We start from the raw sequence: 16861 nt of genomic DNA on the forward strand, positions 1-16861 counted from the left end.
AATGGTTTGCATGTGGGAAATTCGCATTAGTCTGAATTAATAGTGTACAATGATTCAGATGCGACCTCACGCACGTTCAGCATGCCCTTAAGCAAAAGTATCAAGGAATGATGTCCCATAAAATTCGAGTGGACAGTTAATGTATACTTTAAATCAGCCAGTCTTGGTTACACAGCATCTGTTACTTCAGCTGTAGTTACAGAGTGACTGTGTGGTGTAAGTGATTACGGCAAAAACATTTACTACAAATGAAGCTCACAGATGTTGATAATAAATGACATGATTAGCCGAACATAAACATCCCCTGGAACAGGACATACTCAAGATCCAAGTTACAGAGCCAACATCTGCGTAGTACCAAATACCCCACCCCCTAAGACTCCACACCACCTTCCACCACACACGCACACGGACACACACTCGTGAAAAACGTCTACCAGACTAGGGGCTAGTAGGTCATCCATCTTTTCATGGAAGAACAATTGTTTAGCAGTAGAGGGTGGAGGACGCAGCTGTGCTGCTCGCTAGACACTCGTACCCACAAATGTACATTCCTTCATTCATGCATGCTTTCTCACATACTCAAAGGCATGTGTGACCATGACTTCAAACCACTGTGGTTTACAGTGCTTTGGTGTACAAGAACCTAAGTTTCTAGCAGTTTCTAGCAACTTCATCTTACCAGTAGCCTTGAACGTATATGCACACACAGACTAATCAGCAAAAACATTAAAAACCACCTGACTAATATTGTGTAGGTCCCATTTTGTGCTGCCAAAACAGCTCTGACTCCTTGAGGCATGCATTCAACAAAACCTCCGAAGGTGTCCGGTATCTGGCACCAAGACTTTAGCAGCCAATTCTTTAAGTCCTGTAAGATGTGGGGTGGAGCCTTTATGGTTCAGATTTGTTTGCACATCCCACAGATGCTTGATCAGCTTGGGATCTGAGGAATTTGGAGGCCACGTCAAAACCTTGAACTCTTTATATATATAAATATATATATATATATATATATATATATATATATATTGTTTGTGTGTGTGTGTGTGTGTGTGTGTGTGTGTGTGTGTGTATGTATATATATATATATATATATATATATATATATATATATATATATATATATATATATATATATATATATATATATATAAACATAAAACTCAAACTATTCCTGAAGAACTTTTGCAGTGTGTCAGAGGCTGCTTAAAAAGACCAATCCCATTAAGGAATACTATTTCAATGAAGAGAAATGACTTGGTCTGTAACAATGTTTAAGTAGGTGGTATGTGTCTAGGATTCACGGTTTCAAAGCTGAACATGGCAGAGAGCATCGCTCTGTCTCTGTCGGCTTGCCATTGTTTCCTCTTAGTGCATCCTGGTGCCATCTCTTCCCCAGGAGAAGTGACGCACGCGCATCCGTCCATCCACATAACGTAAAAGAAAATGTGATTCATAAGACTATGCCACCTTCTTCCATTTCACCATGCTCTAGTTCTGATGCTGACATGACCACCTTAGGCACCTTGGGTCAGCATGGGCGCTCTGTCCAAACTGTGTGTCCTGACACATTACACTAAGAGCCACCTTTAACCTTTTCAGCGTTTTGTGCTCCTCTTGTGTAGGATCAGATCAGATGGATTAGCCTTCTTTCCCCAAACACATAAGCTTTGGTCACACATGGGCCTGTCACTGGTTTGTTCTTTGGTTGTTCTTCTTTGGACCACTTTTAGTAGATACTAAACACTGCATACCAGGAACACTCCACACTGTCCCGGTTCTTTAGAAACATCATGATTTGGTATTTGTCAAAGTCATTCTGATCCTTACACTTGCCCATTTTTCCTGCTTCCAACACATCAACCTTGAGAACTGATTTTTCTCTTGCTGCCTAATAATTAGTCAGTGAAGTCATGGCCTAATGGTTAGAGAGTCTGACTCCTAACCCTAAGGTTGTGGGTTCGAGTCTCGGGCCGGCAATACCACGACTGAGGTGCCCTTGAGCAAGGCATTGAACCCTCCAACTGCTCTCCGGGCGCCGCGGCATAAATGGCTTCCCACTGCTCTGGGGGTGTGTGTTCACTGCTGTGTGTGTGCACTTTGGATGGGTTAAAGGCAGAGAACGAATTCTGAGTATGGGTCACCGTACTTAGCTGTATGTTACGTCACAACATTCATACAGTAATGTGAAAAATTTAGGACACCCCATTAAATATTATGCTCTATTTTTTAAGAAATGTCAAGAAAATAAAATCACTTTTTCACTTATCAAACAAAAGAAATCAACAACAATGAGTATTTGATCTGAGGAAAAGTTAGTACACCCTTCGGCTGAGGCCATCCTAAAACATATTTTGGTTTGCAGTAACAGTAAAAAAAAAAAAAAAAATAAGGGGGGGGGGTCAGTAGGTACAGTAGGTCTATATATTTTTTTCAAGTTTCAATATTAAAAAAAAGTACAATTTTGGTGATTGATTATGTAGGTATGAATTTAAACAAATTAGCATATTGTGACATCACTGACTGGGTCTTCAACCCGTGCCTTCGGGCGCATCATTGCAAACCTTATTTTGATGCTGGGATGCACAGTTTTTCCAGAACTACGTGCCAAGTTAAAGCGGTGTCGAGCTGTTTTAATGAATTTTTTAGATGTATTATGGTGCCCGAACCTGTATGACTTTGAACGGTGACTGTGAACATTTTGTTTACTGCAGCTGCAGCCATCATTACCAAGCGCGAACCGCTGACTCCGGCAGTGAATGAGAGTATGAGACGAAGCGAACGCACAGACTATAGTGTGACATCCGGTAACCAATAGTGTAAACATAGATGACGTCACGGGTTTTTATTTAAAAGAAAGAACCTAGTCTTCGTTTGTATGTAGGAATAGGCAATTTATATATTTACAATACTTACTAAAATATTATTATTATTATTATTATTTTATTGCTTTTGTATTAGTTGTTTGAAGAGTAAAAAAAGAAATTGGTCGGTCTTAACGCAAATTTACAACCGGCAAGTCGGTCAGACTTAAAGCAAAAAAATAAATAAAAAATTGAGTCGGTCCTAATTTGACAGGGTTTGTTGGGTTACGGCAAACAAGAATATTTTTAAGGATGGCCTGAAATAACCGCAATGAGACGTTTCTGTTTCTAACATCAGCTGGAAGAAAGTTTCTCAATTCAGAATTCATGCACAATCCATTTCAAATCACCACACTTTAACTTGGTCACACCAGAATTCTCCATTTTCTTACTTTTCAGCCAATTTTTGCAGAATTTACTGGTATGTTTTGTCATCGACACGTTGCAAGGTTCAGCTCCACTTGATCTTCAATTTTTTTGACAGATGGTCTCACACGTTCCTCAAGCACCTTCTGATGTCGAATTCATAGTGGATTCAGTGATCATGAGCCAATAGCGGATGCGCACACTCACAGACACATACACACACAGTGTATATTATTGTTAGACATGCAGACCTACCAGTTATTTTATTTATTAGATCATTAAATGAATATTTTGCCTACTCTCTTGTATCCCTGTTGCATTCAGATATTAAAACATTTATTAAATACACGGTTCCTTCTTTTATTTTCAGGTCAGTGAATGGGGTGTACAGGATTGGACTGTTTGCTCTGAAAGACATGGACAGTGGGACAGAGCTCACTTACGACTACAATTTTCACTCCTTCAACACTGAAGAACAGGTGTGTGTGTGTGTGTGTGTGTGTGTGTGTGTGTGTGTGTGTGTGTGTGTGTGTGTGTGTGTGTGTCAGATGCATATGTATCTGTTTTTTGATTTATTATTTAATAAAAGAGGAAAGTAAAATGCCACCCAATCATTTACCTTCTAACAGTGTTGTAATGTAATGGAGTAAAAATACTTCGTTACTGTACTTAAATAGAAATTTCACATATCTGTACTTTACTTTGTTATTTAAATTTATGTCAACTTTCACTTTTACTCCACTACATTTCCTAGATAAAATGTATATTTTACTCCGTTATATTTAAGCATTACAGATGAATTACTTGTTACTACAAAATAAAATCAGAAGAAATGTGTGCGACTGCATAAGGGAGGTTTGGCGAATCACTGCGCCTAGATTGCATTACGCAGCTCCGCACGCTGTACAGAGAAGCACAGGCATGCGCAGCGTGCAAACGCACATTCAGAGTTACAGGCGTTTATCTATAACGTTAATCGGCTGAAAGCCGCAAATACGGCAACCAAAAGCAGTGAAATGTCACTATTATTTTTACCAGAGTTGATAGCACAAACAAAATATTAATGCACACAATCCATTCAATACTAAATAAAAATAACATTTATTGATTTGGTCTTTGTAAATATTTTTTATTTATGACTGCATTCATTGGACACACTGTTTGAATGCACACATACATGAACTGATTTGATTCAAGACTGGCATCATTACATCATGCATAAAATTTTGGTGTCCACTTTTGCCATTTAATAATACTATAACTTTTGGCTTACTATGTAGTCATATATAATATAAAACTCTTCTTGTTTTAAATTCTCACTGAGGGCTAAACCCCCTAAAGATGAAACCTAGAACCGCCCCTGCTCTTATGCCTACCGAAAATCACTAAAATTTTACTTTTTACTTTTACTTCAAAGTACATTAAATATCAGAAAATTACTTTTGATACTTAAGTACAGTAAATATCAGATACTTTAAGACTTTTACTTGAGTAATATTCTAAAGGTGACTTTCACTTCTACCAAAGTCTTTTTCTAGTACGATACTTGTACTTTTACTCAAGTATTGCTTTCTAGTACTTTATACAACACAGCCTTCTGATTTTATGAACTGAAAGTGTTGAATTATTCCTTTCTTCCTTTATTCGTTTTTCAACCTTTTTGTCTAAAGTATGTTAGGGTTTATCTGAGACAATTTTAAGTGGTTACTACTTGAGGTTAAGGTTATACGTGGTTTTTTTTTTAATATAGTGCGTCTCTCGTTTTTACAACGTGAACGTAAATACCTTTGCACAATATTTCAGTAATTTTAGCGTTACACATCAGCTTAAGGTGGCTCAAGAGTTATGTTTATGGAAGCACTGACCCGTCTCAGCCTCGGGCAGTCTGTGCAGGGGGATACGATCTGATCACTTTTCTATCTCAGGACTGCTCAAGGTTGCAGTCTGACCCAGTGAGCATTTCAGAAAAATATACAGTTGCTTATGTTTACAAAGTTATTGCTTTTTCTAGGGATGTACCGATCCGATATTTTGGATTGGTATCGGCGCCGATCCAAGCATTTTGACTGGATCGGGTATCGGTGGTACCGATCCAAATCCGATACATCATGGGCGTCGGAACCATTATAAGTGGGTGGGACAGGACCAATAATATTGGACCCACCCACTTTTACCGTTTCTATTCAGCGCATATGTCTTTTTTTTTATTTTTTATTACTATTATTTTTATTATTTAGCGCCGCCAGTCGAATCCATTCTGCTTGAGGAATGCCCTAATTAAACTACATTCCGCGGTTTACCTACAGCATTGGCCACGCTCCTGCTTCCTGAAATCCATGGGCGTTGGAACCATTATATGTGGATGGGACAGGACACGCCCACTTTTTATTTACTTCCGACACCCATGCCCGTGGTGGTTGATTTATGAACAGCAAACATCATATACTATTGCTTGAACTTAGAAGAAAAGTTTTCTTATAAGAAAAATACACTTATATATTAAATTACATTGATGTAAATAAATATGTTGCACATATGCTGCGACAGACAAGCAAGTTTAGCAGGCGCCCTTTCCATTTACCTCAGCGCGTTAAATATGTCGCTCATTTGGGTGCAAGGTTTACTGTTTAATACATTTTGCATTGTGTTTCAAGAGTTTTAATATTTAAGATTCACTTTAAAATATTGACTTCTCTTCAGAAAATAATTTAATAATTGCAGTATAGATGGTTTAGATTGTTATACCACTAACTTTTTAAAAGTACTGTTTGCTTCTGCATTAATACTTTTTTAAGGTTTCTTGTGTTTTCATTTTTCATCCAGTAATGGGCATTTTTGTATTTCTTTGCCAGAAACAAATAAATATTAATAACTAAGCGAGTTGTATACATTCTTTAGTTTTAAAGGTAGAAAAGAATATCAAAAGAACAGATATCGGATGCCAATACCGGTAAACGCTGGTATCGGATCGGAAGAGAAAAAGTGGTATCGGTACATCCCTAGTTTTTACTGTCTCTGTGACGAGTTGTTGTGCTTGTAATCTATTTGGGTCTTGAATGTATTTACTTAAGGAAGGCTTACAGGACTAGGTTTATCCTGCTTGCTCTACACTAGAACTGATTTAATTACTGTGTGTACTGTAGAAACAAAACCCACTTGATTATTTAATTCTAGTTAACTACCATGGTGTTTATATACAGTCAGGAGTTAGACTGTAAATTAACACCCGGAAGAATTTATCTCTAGAGGAACGCGGACCCTTGTTGAACGCTGGAACACTTGCCTTAAAGAGATTATGTATAATAATGTTATTTATTTGACTTTATATCTTTATATATCTGAAATATATAAAATCTAGGTCACACAGTGTCTTAACACTCATATTAATGAAATGTGTGGATCTAAAATATTGTTAGGACTATAATATTTTGAATAATACTTTAAAAATGAATGCTTTAGATGAATTATATGAGGTTCTGATTTTTACTAAAGAACCTTATACGTATATTTTTACTGATTTTTTTTAATAAAGAACCTTATAGTCCTGAGGTTGGTCTTTAATGTCTTCTTCATAATTCACATATTTCATCTTCACATCATTCACATTATTATTATTATTATTAGAAAGAGGTCATGTTGTCTTTATTCCCGTACAGCAAGTGTGTAAGTGTGGCTCTGAATGCTGCCGGGGCATCATCGGTGGAAAGAGTCAAAGAATCAACGGCCTTCCGGGTAAAGCGGGAGGATCCGGAGGCGGAGCACGAAGGCTTGGGAGGCTGAAGGAGAAGCGCAAATCAAAGCACCACCTTAAAAAACGGGTAAGAGGATTTAAAACCAAACATTCACGTATCAACGCTGGACTCCTTGTAATAACACGCATCTGTTTTTGTCCCCAGGAGGAGGAGTCCAGCGATGGCAGCAAGTTTTTCCAGCACCTTCTGATGAAGCCAATGTCTAACAGAGAGAGGTAGAAGCCGCCGTCTTTTCATTTACACGCAAATACATAAGACTGCTTATCCCAGCATACTCACACGAAGTCTTTCTGATCGCAGGAACTTTGTCCTGAAGCACCGAGTATTTCTGCTGCGCAACTGGGAGAAGATGAGGGACAAACGTGAGCTGTCCAAGAGGGAGGGAGAGAGGGATCGAGAGAAGGAGAGCAGCCTATCGCAGTATGCCCGGTGGGGAGGTGTCATTCGTGATGATGGCAATATCAAATCAGGTGTGTGCGCGTGTACACGGGTCGTATCTACAGTCCGTGTTTATTACAGACGGTATTATTTTTTACATAGTAGCGTGACAGTGTGTGGACATGTTTGTGACTTAAAATGGCCTGCTTTATTTTTTTATAATTGTATATTTGTATAATTGTATAGTGTGTGTGTGTGTGTTGCAGACGTGTTCCTAACACAGTTCTCAGCATTACAGACCTCTCGTTCAGTGCGCACGCGCAGACTCGCCGCTGCTGAGGAAAACACCGAAGTGACCCGCACGGCTCGTCTCGCACACATCTTCAAAGAGATCTGTGACATGATCACCAGCTACAAGGGTCAGTACATGCGCTTGTACACAAACACACACCAGTAAGAGTTAAAAGACACAAATACTCCTACAAATTCCTGCTTCTTTTATATCACACTCTCTCAACACCTCCAGCGAACGTGTTATCTCAGTGTTAACGAGCAATCTGTCTTTGGCTCATCAGCACATGCTCTGTGTGCGCGTGTGTTTACACGCACACATACAAACATGTGGAATTGTACTCAATTGTTCTCACTGAGGCTTTGCTTGTAAAGGCAACCACGGCTCTCAGTGCCACAGAGTGTAAATGCCCTCAATACTTCTTGAAAGTGACAATGTTATAAGTATTAGGAGACGTTCTATAGACATAGTTTCTATGAGCTGTGTGTGTATATGTCCAGCTCTGGATCAATCAGCATCAATCCCTGTCTACTATTGGTCATTCATGATAATCTGCATAACATTTTAATATCTGTCTGATTCCTAAATAAAGCATGTGACCTTAGTGTTTATACTATCTTACCCACTCTGACAAACCTCTCTTTCTCTCTATCTCTCTCTTTTGCTCTCTCTGTCTGTCTCTCTCTCTCTCTTTCTCTCTCTTGATCTCTCTCTCTCTTGCTCTCTTGCTCTCTCTCCCTTTCCCACTCACTCTCTCTTGTTCTCTCTCTCTCTCTCTCTCTCTCTCTCTCTCTCTCTCTCTCTCTCTCTCTCTCTCTCTCTCTCCCACTCTGTGTCTCTGCAGATTCCTCGGGCCAAACTCTTGCAGCTCCCCTGCTTAATTTACCATCTAAAAAGAGGTAAGACCACATTGTTTAGGTTTACTGCTTAGTCTAGTAACAACGAGTAACATTTTGGGAAAGTGGTTTAGTGGCTCATTGTGTGTGTGTGCGCTTACAGGAACATGCAGTACTATGAGAAGGTGTCAGATCCTCTGGACCTCAGTACCATAGAAAAGCAGATCCTCACTGGACATTACAAGACAGTTGAGGCCTTTGACACAGACATGCTCAAGGTGTTCCGCAATGCAGAGGTCAGTCTAACTGCATCAGCCACCTTCTTATATAACAGCTTGAACATATTCCTCATCACGTCAGGAAACTTCATCAGGAAGCTAGATAACAAACAGCTAAGACTATTAGCTCTTACATGTCATGGTGTAACAGTGTAAACGGTGCAGATTGAAATTCCCGGTTTCGTTGGCTTCCAGTTCCAAGACTTTTCAGTTGTAAGTAAAAACAAGGCAGAATGCTGTGGAATGTAATGGCCAGAGTCCAACTTAGGAGGGAAAAAAAACACTGACGCTGTGCCCAGATTGAGGAATGTTTCTAACCTTCTAACCTTTCTGAGATGCCTTTATTTTTGGATACCACAGCCAGTTCTAGGGCAAAGTTCAAGTTAGTATTTAAATTACAGCATTGCCAACTTTTTAACTCCTGACTGAAGGCACACTCAGAAAAGCACTTGTACCGTATTTCTGTAACATGTGACATAATTGTCAGACTTCGTACCTCACCTTCATCTCTGTCTTCTAAAGAAATACTACGGCCGGAAGTCTACAGTGGGCCGGGACGTGTGCCGGCTGCGTAAGGCGTACTACGGTGCACGACACGAGGCCGCGGTGCAGATCGATGAGATCGTTGGTGAGACGGTTAGTGAGGCAGACAGCTCCGATTCAATGGACCGTGACCATGCTCATCATGTCAACAAAGATGATGACATCATCCGCTGCATCTGTGGCATGTACAAGGACGAGGGGCTGATGATCCAGTGCGAGAAATGCATGGTACATACAGCAAGCTTTTATTCATTCAGGGCGAGATGATGGTAACTGCCATGTCTCACTTACATACATTACAAAGGAAGGAATTATGAAGGAATATAAATGTGAAATTTATCTCTGTCTAACTCTCTCCCTCTCTCCTCCGTCTCTCTCTCTCCCTCTCTCTCTTCCTCCCCTCCTCTCTCTCTCTGTCTCTCTCTCTGTCTCCCTCTCCTCTGTCTCCCTCTCTCTCCTCTCTCTGTCTTCTCTCTGTCTCTCTCTCCTCCTTACCCACCCACCCACACACACTTCAGGTCTGGCAGCACTGTGACTGCATGCGTTTGGAGGCTGAGGTAGAGCATTATCTTTGTGAGCAGTGTGACCCTCGCCCAGTGGACAGAGTATGTTACCTTTAAAATAAAATAAATAAATACCGCTGCATGATTTACACTGACTTCTTGCGTTTTTTTTTTTAATCAATAGGAGGTCCCAATGGTGCCCCAGCCCAGTTACGCACAGTCCGGTTCCATCTACTATATCTGCCTTCTTCGGGATGAGCTGCTGCTACACCAGGGTGTGTGTGTGTTGTGAATAATGTGGATATTCCTCATGTTTGTATAACTAGCTGAAGCTATAGCCTGATATTTTACTATATATTGTGTGTTTTCAGGCGACTGTGTGTACCTAATGAGAGACAGCAGGCGTACTCCGGAGGGCCAGCCGCTGCGCCAGTCGTATCGCCTCTTGTCCCATGTCAACAGAGACAAACTGGATATCTTCCGCATTGAGAAACTTTGGAAAAATGAAAAGTGAGCTCTTTTATCATGTTCTGATCATTTTTAATGCAGTATATTTCAACAAACAACATGGAAGTGATGTCCTATTCACAATGAGAATGTGGAGGCAGGCTGCATTTTTGGAGAAGGTTTATGTGGTTTGCTCAGAATGGTCCATTAAAGAATGAAACTTAAGGCGATCTCAGATGAAAGAGGTCAACAAAGAAAGTCCAGACTGGTTTGAGCTGACAGAAAGGCTCAGTAACTTGGTTAACCACTGTGGTACAATTGTGGTGAGCAGAAAAGCATGGAATGGACATCCTTGAGGTGGATGTTCTGCAAGAAGCAGAAGACAATGTCAGGATGAAGAACAGAAAGCTGAGGCTGCTGTGGCACAGGCCATTTTAGTCCAAATCCATGGCCCAGGCTTGTCTTCTAATGACTTCTCACATAATGATGCGCCATGTGAAAGCAAAAGTCTTGGCCTTCCCAGTCATCGGATTCGAATCACATCATAACAAAGGAAAGCGTGCACCTTTTCTTTTGTAGAATCTCCAAGGGATTCGTCCATTATTTGGGAATCAGTGCCATGAAGAAGTGATGCTGTTTCTAACAGTGCTCTTTGAGCATACATACAAATTTCCCTCATTTCCTTCTTTTGTGTAAATACCTTAAGCCAGATTTTGACAGATACTGATATAAAATGTTGTGTAAAATATACTGTATTATGGATTTCTTTACAGAAAACTACGGTCATGAGATTTTACTCTTTCGTTTTGTCATTCTGTAAATTCAGGTGTGCTTCATGTGACAGCGACTCCTAGAGAACTTACTCACGTTACATGCAAGTTTAAATACTTGACCTTGTTGAGTGTCCACGCACAGCCTCCTGACATAACGTCACCCTAATACAAAAATAGTGTCACTGATCTCATGTTTCTTTGTGAATTCAGAGTTTTAACCAGGTCTGTTTTTCCGTTAGGGGAGAGCGGTTTGCTTTTGGTCATCACTATTTCCGACCTCACGAGACCCACCACTCGCCCTCGCGCCGCTTCTACCACAACGAGCTGTTTCGAGTGCCGCTCTATGAGATCATCCCTCTGGAAGCAGTGGTGGGAACGTGCTGCGTCCTGGACCTTTACACATACTGCAAGGGTGAGGCATGCTTCCTGTGCTAAAACACACCTCAGGACATCTTAAGCACAGTGGAGGTCCTTTCTCACACTTATTCATATGCACTCTGACCTACACATAGTCAAGCTCTCTCTCTCTCTCCTCATTCTTGGTGGCAGGTCGACCCAAAGGTGTGAAGGAGCAGGACGTGTACATCTGCGACTACCGGTTGGACAAATCTGCGCACCTTTTTTACAAAATCCACCGCAACCGTTACCCAGTGTGCACCAAGTCCTACGCCTTCAACCACTTTCCCAAGAGACTTGCACCCAAAAGGGATTTCTCAGTAAGTTTCTCTCCTCATACTTGGTTGAAGTATGTGTCCTGATGTCCGGTGTAGTGTTTACAGCTTAAATATTAAACAGGATCTTTGAACATGTATGTGCAACTTACTGCCTGGTCTAAAGCAGCATGTGGTCGCTTAGTGGTTAAGGTGTTGGGCTACCAATCGGATGGTTGTGTGTTCGATTCCCACGTCCACCAAGCTGCTACTGCTGGGTCCCTGAGCAAGGCCCTTAACCTTCAATTGCTCAGTCGTATAAAAAATAAAATGTAAGTCGCTCTGGATAAGGGCATCTGCTAAATGCTGTAAATGTAACTGATTTACTCAATGTGACTCCTGCGGTCCATTATTACTTACATTGTATGAGACGATCCCAATAAATATTCCACTGAATTAACACATGATCTTCATCATGAAATAATATTGCGGTGTTTTTACAGGAAAGGAACATGTTTAATTAGATAACTTTTATTTTATATAACTATTGTAGTCCCATACTGTGCTGAGATGAGTAGTACAATATCTGCATTGTTCTGTTGTTTCTTGAACTCACTATGAAATTTTGAGTTGGATCTTTGGTTTTGTTTGTCACAACCATCACCAAATTTCAATTCCCAATTTTTAGATGAAAATGTAAATGCGTTTAAATGCTCTGTGGCAGTGCTTATGTGTCACAGGAAATTTTACATCTGTCAGTGGTGGGTGTCTGCCATTAACAAACTGATTACACATAGTAGAAGATGAGGAAAAATGTCATGTTTGGTAATTATCCTAACTGAGAAAAACACTCTGGTCTTGCTTTAATTATGACATGGTACTGAAACCTTCTCCAAATTCAGTGTAAACCTTGACTAAATATCAGAAACTTTCTCGCATTCTCTTCCTTTTTTGTTTTTGTCCTCTGTCAAATGAGCAAGAGCATAACATATAAATATATATAATATAATATAAATATGCATATTATTCATCTCTCTCATTCTGTATTTTCTCTTTCTCTGACTTTATTTCTCCCCTCTCAGCCTCACCATGTTCCTGATAGCTACAAGAGGAATGGCGGTCGTTCGGCCTGGAAGAACGATCGTTCCAAAGGGGGCGTGGCTTGTGACGAAGAGCCAGCCCCTGGAGGGTCATGTGACCAGCTGTCCTTCACAAGAGATCCAGAAGGAGGAGTAGGAGGGCATGCAGTCTGTAACCATGAGGAGTCTTCCACTACACTGTCCATTCTAGGGCCACCACAGGAGCAGAGGAGGGCTGGCGAAGATGAAGACGAGGAGGAGGATGAAGAGTTAGGAGAGGAGGAAGAGAGGAGGGAGGTTGAGGAAAGTTCCGTGGAGAAAGGAGGAGCTGAGGTGTCCTCGCTCTCGCATTCACCGCTGCATCTGTCCGTTTTGGGTCGGAGGAAAGCACAGAGGGAACGACTCAACAAGATCCTCTTAGACCTCCTGCATCGGACCCCCAGCAAAAATGGTGAGAGAGAAAACATGGCTTCTTATTTTTAGCAAGTGAGAAACCTGGAGGAAAAATCTCTTTCATTTCAGGCTTTTAATGAAAAGCAGCACAGTCAGAAATATGAGCAAGACAGCATCACTGAGTGGAGAAGAACAGAATTTATTTCAATAGGTTAATGCCACCTTTTGTCTGTCCTGCAGTTATAGATGTCACCTATCTTCTGGAGGAGGGCCCCGGCCGCCGCCTGCGCAGACGCACGCTCGGGCTGAGCGACTTTGTGACCCGGAAGTAACGTCATCACTGTAGGTGACGAGCAGGCAGCAAAAAAAAATCAAATAGATAAGACAAAGAACAATATGCAGGAACAGCAAACGAGGGATGAAGGTATGAGAAAGGAGAGACACTTGAGGCTCGAAGGCTCTCCGTTCCAAAACACAAAACATCTGTCCTCCATTTTGCTCTATTTTTCCTAAATGAATTAGAGAGTTTCGTGTATGTGCACAGGACACGAGGACTTATTATTTTTTTGTTTTTGTTTTTGCCAGCAATGCAAGAATTATTACTTTGAAACATTTAAACAGAAAAAAAGTATGTTGCAATGACACATGAACATAGGAGTACGTACTATTTAAACCTATCGCTTATGAACTGTCACGTAACGGGATTTCCCGTTTCTATGACAACAGAGGTCAATGTTTTTTTTTCTCAAGGTGGTACTACAGACAGAAAGAATGAGGCCTCTGAGAACAGACTGGGGGAGTTTGGTCATGCAGTTGGATAGAAGAAGAAGAAGAAGAGCACGTCTTGGTGAATAGAAACCCATATTTACTGAGAAGTGTGAGGAGGCGCAGCATAGGAGGCGCAGTGTAGCGCACATACACTGCCTTGTTGACTGAGAGAGGAGAAGAAGAGAAGAGGAGGAAGAAAGCAAGCGGAGAAAGAGCTAACTGCACTTTTTTCTAACACGGACGTCATTCGCTCTCGGAGGTGTACACTAACACTCGTCACAGTACTGGAAAGATACTGTGCAGCAAAAAAAAAAAAGAAACGCAAAACATAATTAAATACATTATTGTTTTTTGTTTGTTTGTTGTTCTGTCATACTGTAATTATATTAGCATTGGCAAGGGCAGGATGGATGGGAAGGGTTTCTTATTTTGTAAACCTGGAATATTGTCATGTTGGGGCAAGGAGGCAGGGGGAGCTTGCTATATTGTGGGTATTTGGGGTTTTTTTTTTAAAGAAAAAGAAAAGCTCTGAGATTTTTGTCTGTGAAGTAGTTTGCCCTGTTTTTGAGTGTTCGATGTACCGGCTCAACAAGATGTTTAACCACGTGTGAGAGCGTGTGCGCGAATGTGAGTGAGAGAGCGTGTGCAAGTGAGAGAGTGTGTGCAAGAGCGTGCGAGTGAGTGAGGGCGTGTCAGCGTGTGCGAGTGAGTGAGGGTGCATCAGCGTGTGAGTGTGTGCATGAGTGAGGGAACGTCAGCATGTGCGAGTGAGTGTGCGTGCAAGCTGCCATGAATGTATGTAGCCTGTCAGGAGAAAATAACTTTTAGGAAAAATTAAAATAGCTTTTGATTGGCAATTGATATAATGGACAAATTAACACATCAAGTGAGAATTGGTTGGGAGACAGGAGGGGCTTCTGGTGTTCATTGTCTGGTTTGTTTTTATCCTATCTTGGGTTTTTAGATTGGAAAAAGACTATTACTTTTTTTTTGTTTTGTTTTGGGTTTTTTTTTGTCTTTTTTTTTCTTCCTTGTTTTTCTTTTCTTTATCTATTTTATCATTTGGGCCCCAAGCAAATGTGGGTTGTTTTAGATAAACTGACAGAAACGACAGAAAGAGAAGGGGTGGGTGGGATAACTGACAAGAGAGTAGGAAGATGTATATGATGTGCCAAGCTATGTATATATATGCAGACGGGAATATGTGAGAGACATCTCCAAAAAGCAATATCTTGATAATGGATTTTTTTTTGTGTATTGTATTGTACAGGACTCAACCCTATATGTATTATTATTAATTATTATTAATTATTATTATTATTATTACTGCGTTTTTATTGGCATATTTGTTCATTTAAGCTTCGGGGCTTGAGGAGGATGTGGGCCGAACGTTAAAACCCAACAACGGAGGAAAGAGAAGCAACTTATCCAAATTTTTTTGACGACATAGGAGGCAGGTGAAACGGACTCGCTGACCCCAGACCTGACAACTGTCATTGTAATTATTAATTTTAATGCTATTATAATTATTATTACTTTTTAAAGGGGAGGGAAAAAGTACTCCTCTTACTTTTGCTGCAAAGTGTTGAACACTAAAAAAACAAACCAACATAAAAATGCTATTTTGGAAAATGGCAGAAACAAAACTTAAAAAAAAAAAAAAAAAAAAAAAAAATAATCTATCAGCTGACTATCATGTTCTTAATCTTTTTCTTTTCCCCCATCAAGATTTGGGGGGGAAAATAAACAGCTCCTTTTTTTCTTTCTTTTTTTTTTTCTTTTCTTTTTTGTGATAAAGGTCATAATTCTGATGCTCGTATTTCTTGTATTTGTGTGTTTTTGTGTGATTTGTTTAGTTATTTTAGACAATCACAAAAATAACATGCAAGCATTGTATATGGACAGACTGACAGACATTTTGTGTTGTGTACAGTTTGTCGCAACTTTTTCCACTCTGGTTAAAAGTTTGTAATTATGATTCTAAAGTCATGAAAATGCTGTTGGTTTTTACTTTTTTGTTTTATATTCTATTTGTTTTTATTATTTTTTGTTTGTTTTTGTTTGTTTGTTTTTTAATAAAAAGCACTACATTGTTGTGAATATACCTGCCTGTTGCTCTTACATTTAGCCAAGTGATAATTCTTTACTAGGTCATAACTATTGATACTCAAGGTATACAGTCAAAGCATATTTTAATTGTATGGATAGTCAATTAATACATCTGCCAATAAAGTGAGTTTTAACTATTGCATAGAGCTTATACATTGTGGACCGTTATTTCGAACAATGGTGTGTCGATATGTGAGAGAAAAACAAAGAATGGAATGAAAAGAGGGATCGGTTCGATGACGAATGCAGTGTCATGATTTAGCGCCTCGTTTGTTAGTCAAATAATAAGTAAGGTGGTGATTTTGAGTTATGATGGAGTTAGGATTGTGATATACACTGTCACAGCAGCAGTACCTAAAATGTTAGTTACTAGCATAAGAAGAAGAGAAACAGCGTATGCGAGTAATTAAAAAAAATAAGGAATTCTTATTTTCTAATAAATAAATTCTTTTTTTAAAACTTCTGATTATGCATCTAGTGAGAAATGGCTGTTGTAGCTACAGAACATTATTTCTGCTTCTTCCATCAGTACCTTATTTGCGCTTAAGCGTTGTGCTTATGTGTTTATTAAAACTGCTTCCTTAAAAGACTTCTGTAACAGGACAGACCCCAGTGACTGGAATCACAGTTTTCATGTGTACATTTGGAAAAAACACTTGGGATTGAAGTGGAATTGAAAGGAATTTAATTAATGATTCAGCATAGGCACCTTGACAGCTCTGAGGATGCACGGACCAGAAGGCTCACATTAAAGAGTCGACTCTAAGGAGACATCATCCTAAGTCTGTGTCGGGAGATGGATTTGTTGATTTGTAAAATATATAACA

General features: G+C 39.9%; 1 protein-coding gene across 7 annotated transcripts in view; it reads left to right on the forward strand.

Annotated features, from left to right (window-relative positions):
- ash1l (ash1 (absent, small, or homeotic)-like (Drosophila)) overlaps positions 1 to 16176 on the forward strand; it is a 40536-nt gene extending 24360 nt beyond the window's left edge. For 4 of the 7 annotated variants that reach the window (XM_047816817.1, XM_047816815.1, XM_047816818.1 and 1 more), the window contains 14 exons: positions 3604 to 3712; positions 6890 to 7200; positions 7286 to 7455; positions 7630 to 7782; positions 8500 to 8554; positions 8655 to 8787; positions 9292 to 9540; positions 9831 to 9917; positions 10000 to 10090; positions 10187 to 10325; positions 11275 to 11447; positions 11585 to 11751; positions 12768 to 13215; positions 13398 to 16176. In XM_047816817.1, coding sequence (XP_047672773.1) covers positions 3604 to 3712; positions 6890 to 7200; positions 7286 to 7455; positions 7630 to 7782; positions 8500 to 8554; positions 8655 to 8787; positions 9292 to 9540; positions 9831 to 9917; positions 10000 to 10090; positions 10187 to 10325; positions 11275 to 11447; positions 11585 to 11751; positions 12768 to 13215; positions 13398 to 13489 — 2377 coding nt within the window. In that variant the 3' untranslated portion in view covers positions 13490 to 16176. The remainder of the gene's footprint in view (positions 1 to 3603; positions 3713 to 6889; positions 7201 to 7285; positions 7456 to 7629; positions 7783 to 8499; positions 8555 to 8654; positions 8788 to 9291; positions 9541 to 9830; positions 9918 to 9999; positions 10091 to 10186; positions 10326 to 11274; positions 11448 to 11584; positions 11752 to 12767; positions 13216 to 13397) is intronic. The other 3 variants (XM_047816819.1, XM_047816820.1, XM_027143879.2) reach the window with 3 other exon arrangements.
- Positions 16177 to 16861: the final 685 nt, after the last annotated feature.

This window comes from Tachysurus fulvidraco, chromosome 7, assembly GCF_022655615.1.
Source record: "Tachysurus fulvidraco isolate hzauxx_2018 chromosome 7, HZAU_PFXX_2.0, whole genome shotgun sequence".
Classification (NCBI taxonomy): Eukaryota; Metazoa; Chordata; class Actinopteri; order Siluriformes; family Bagridae; genus Tachysurus; species Tachysurus fulvidraco.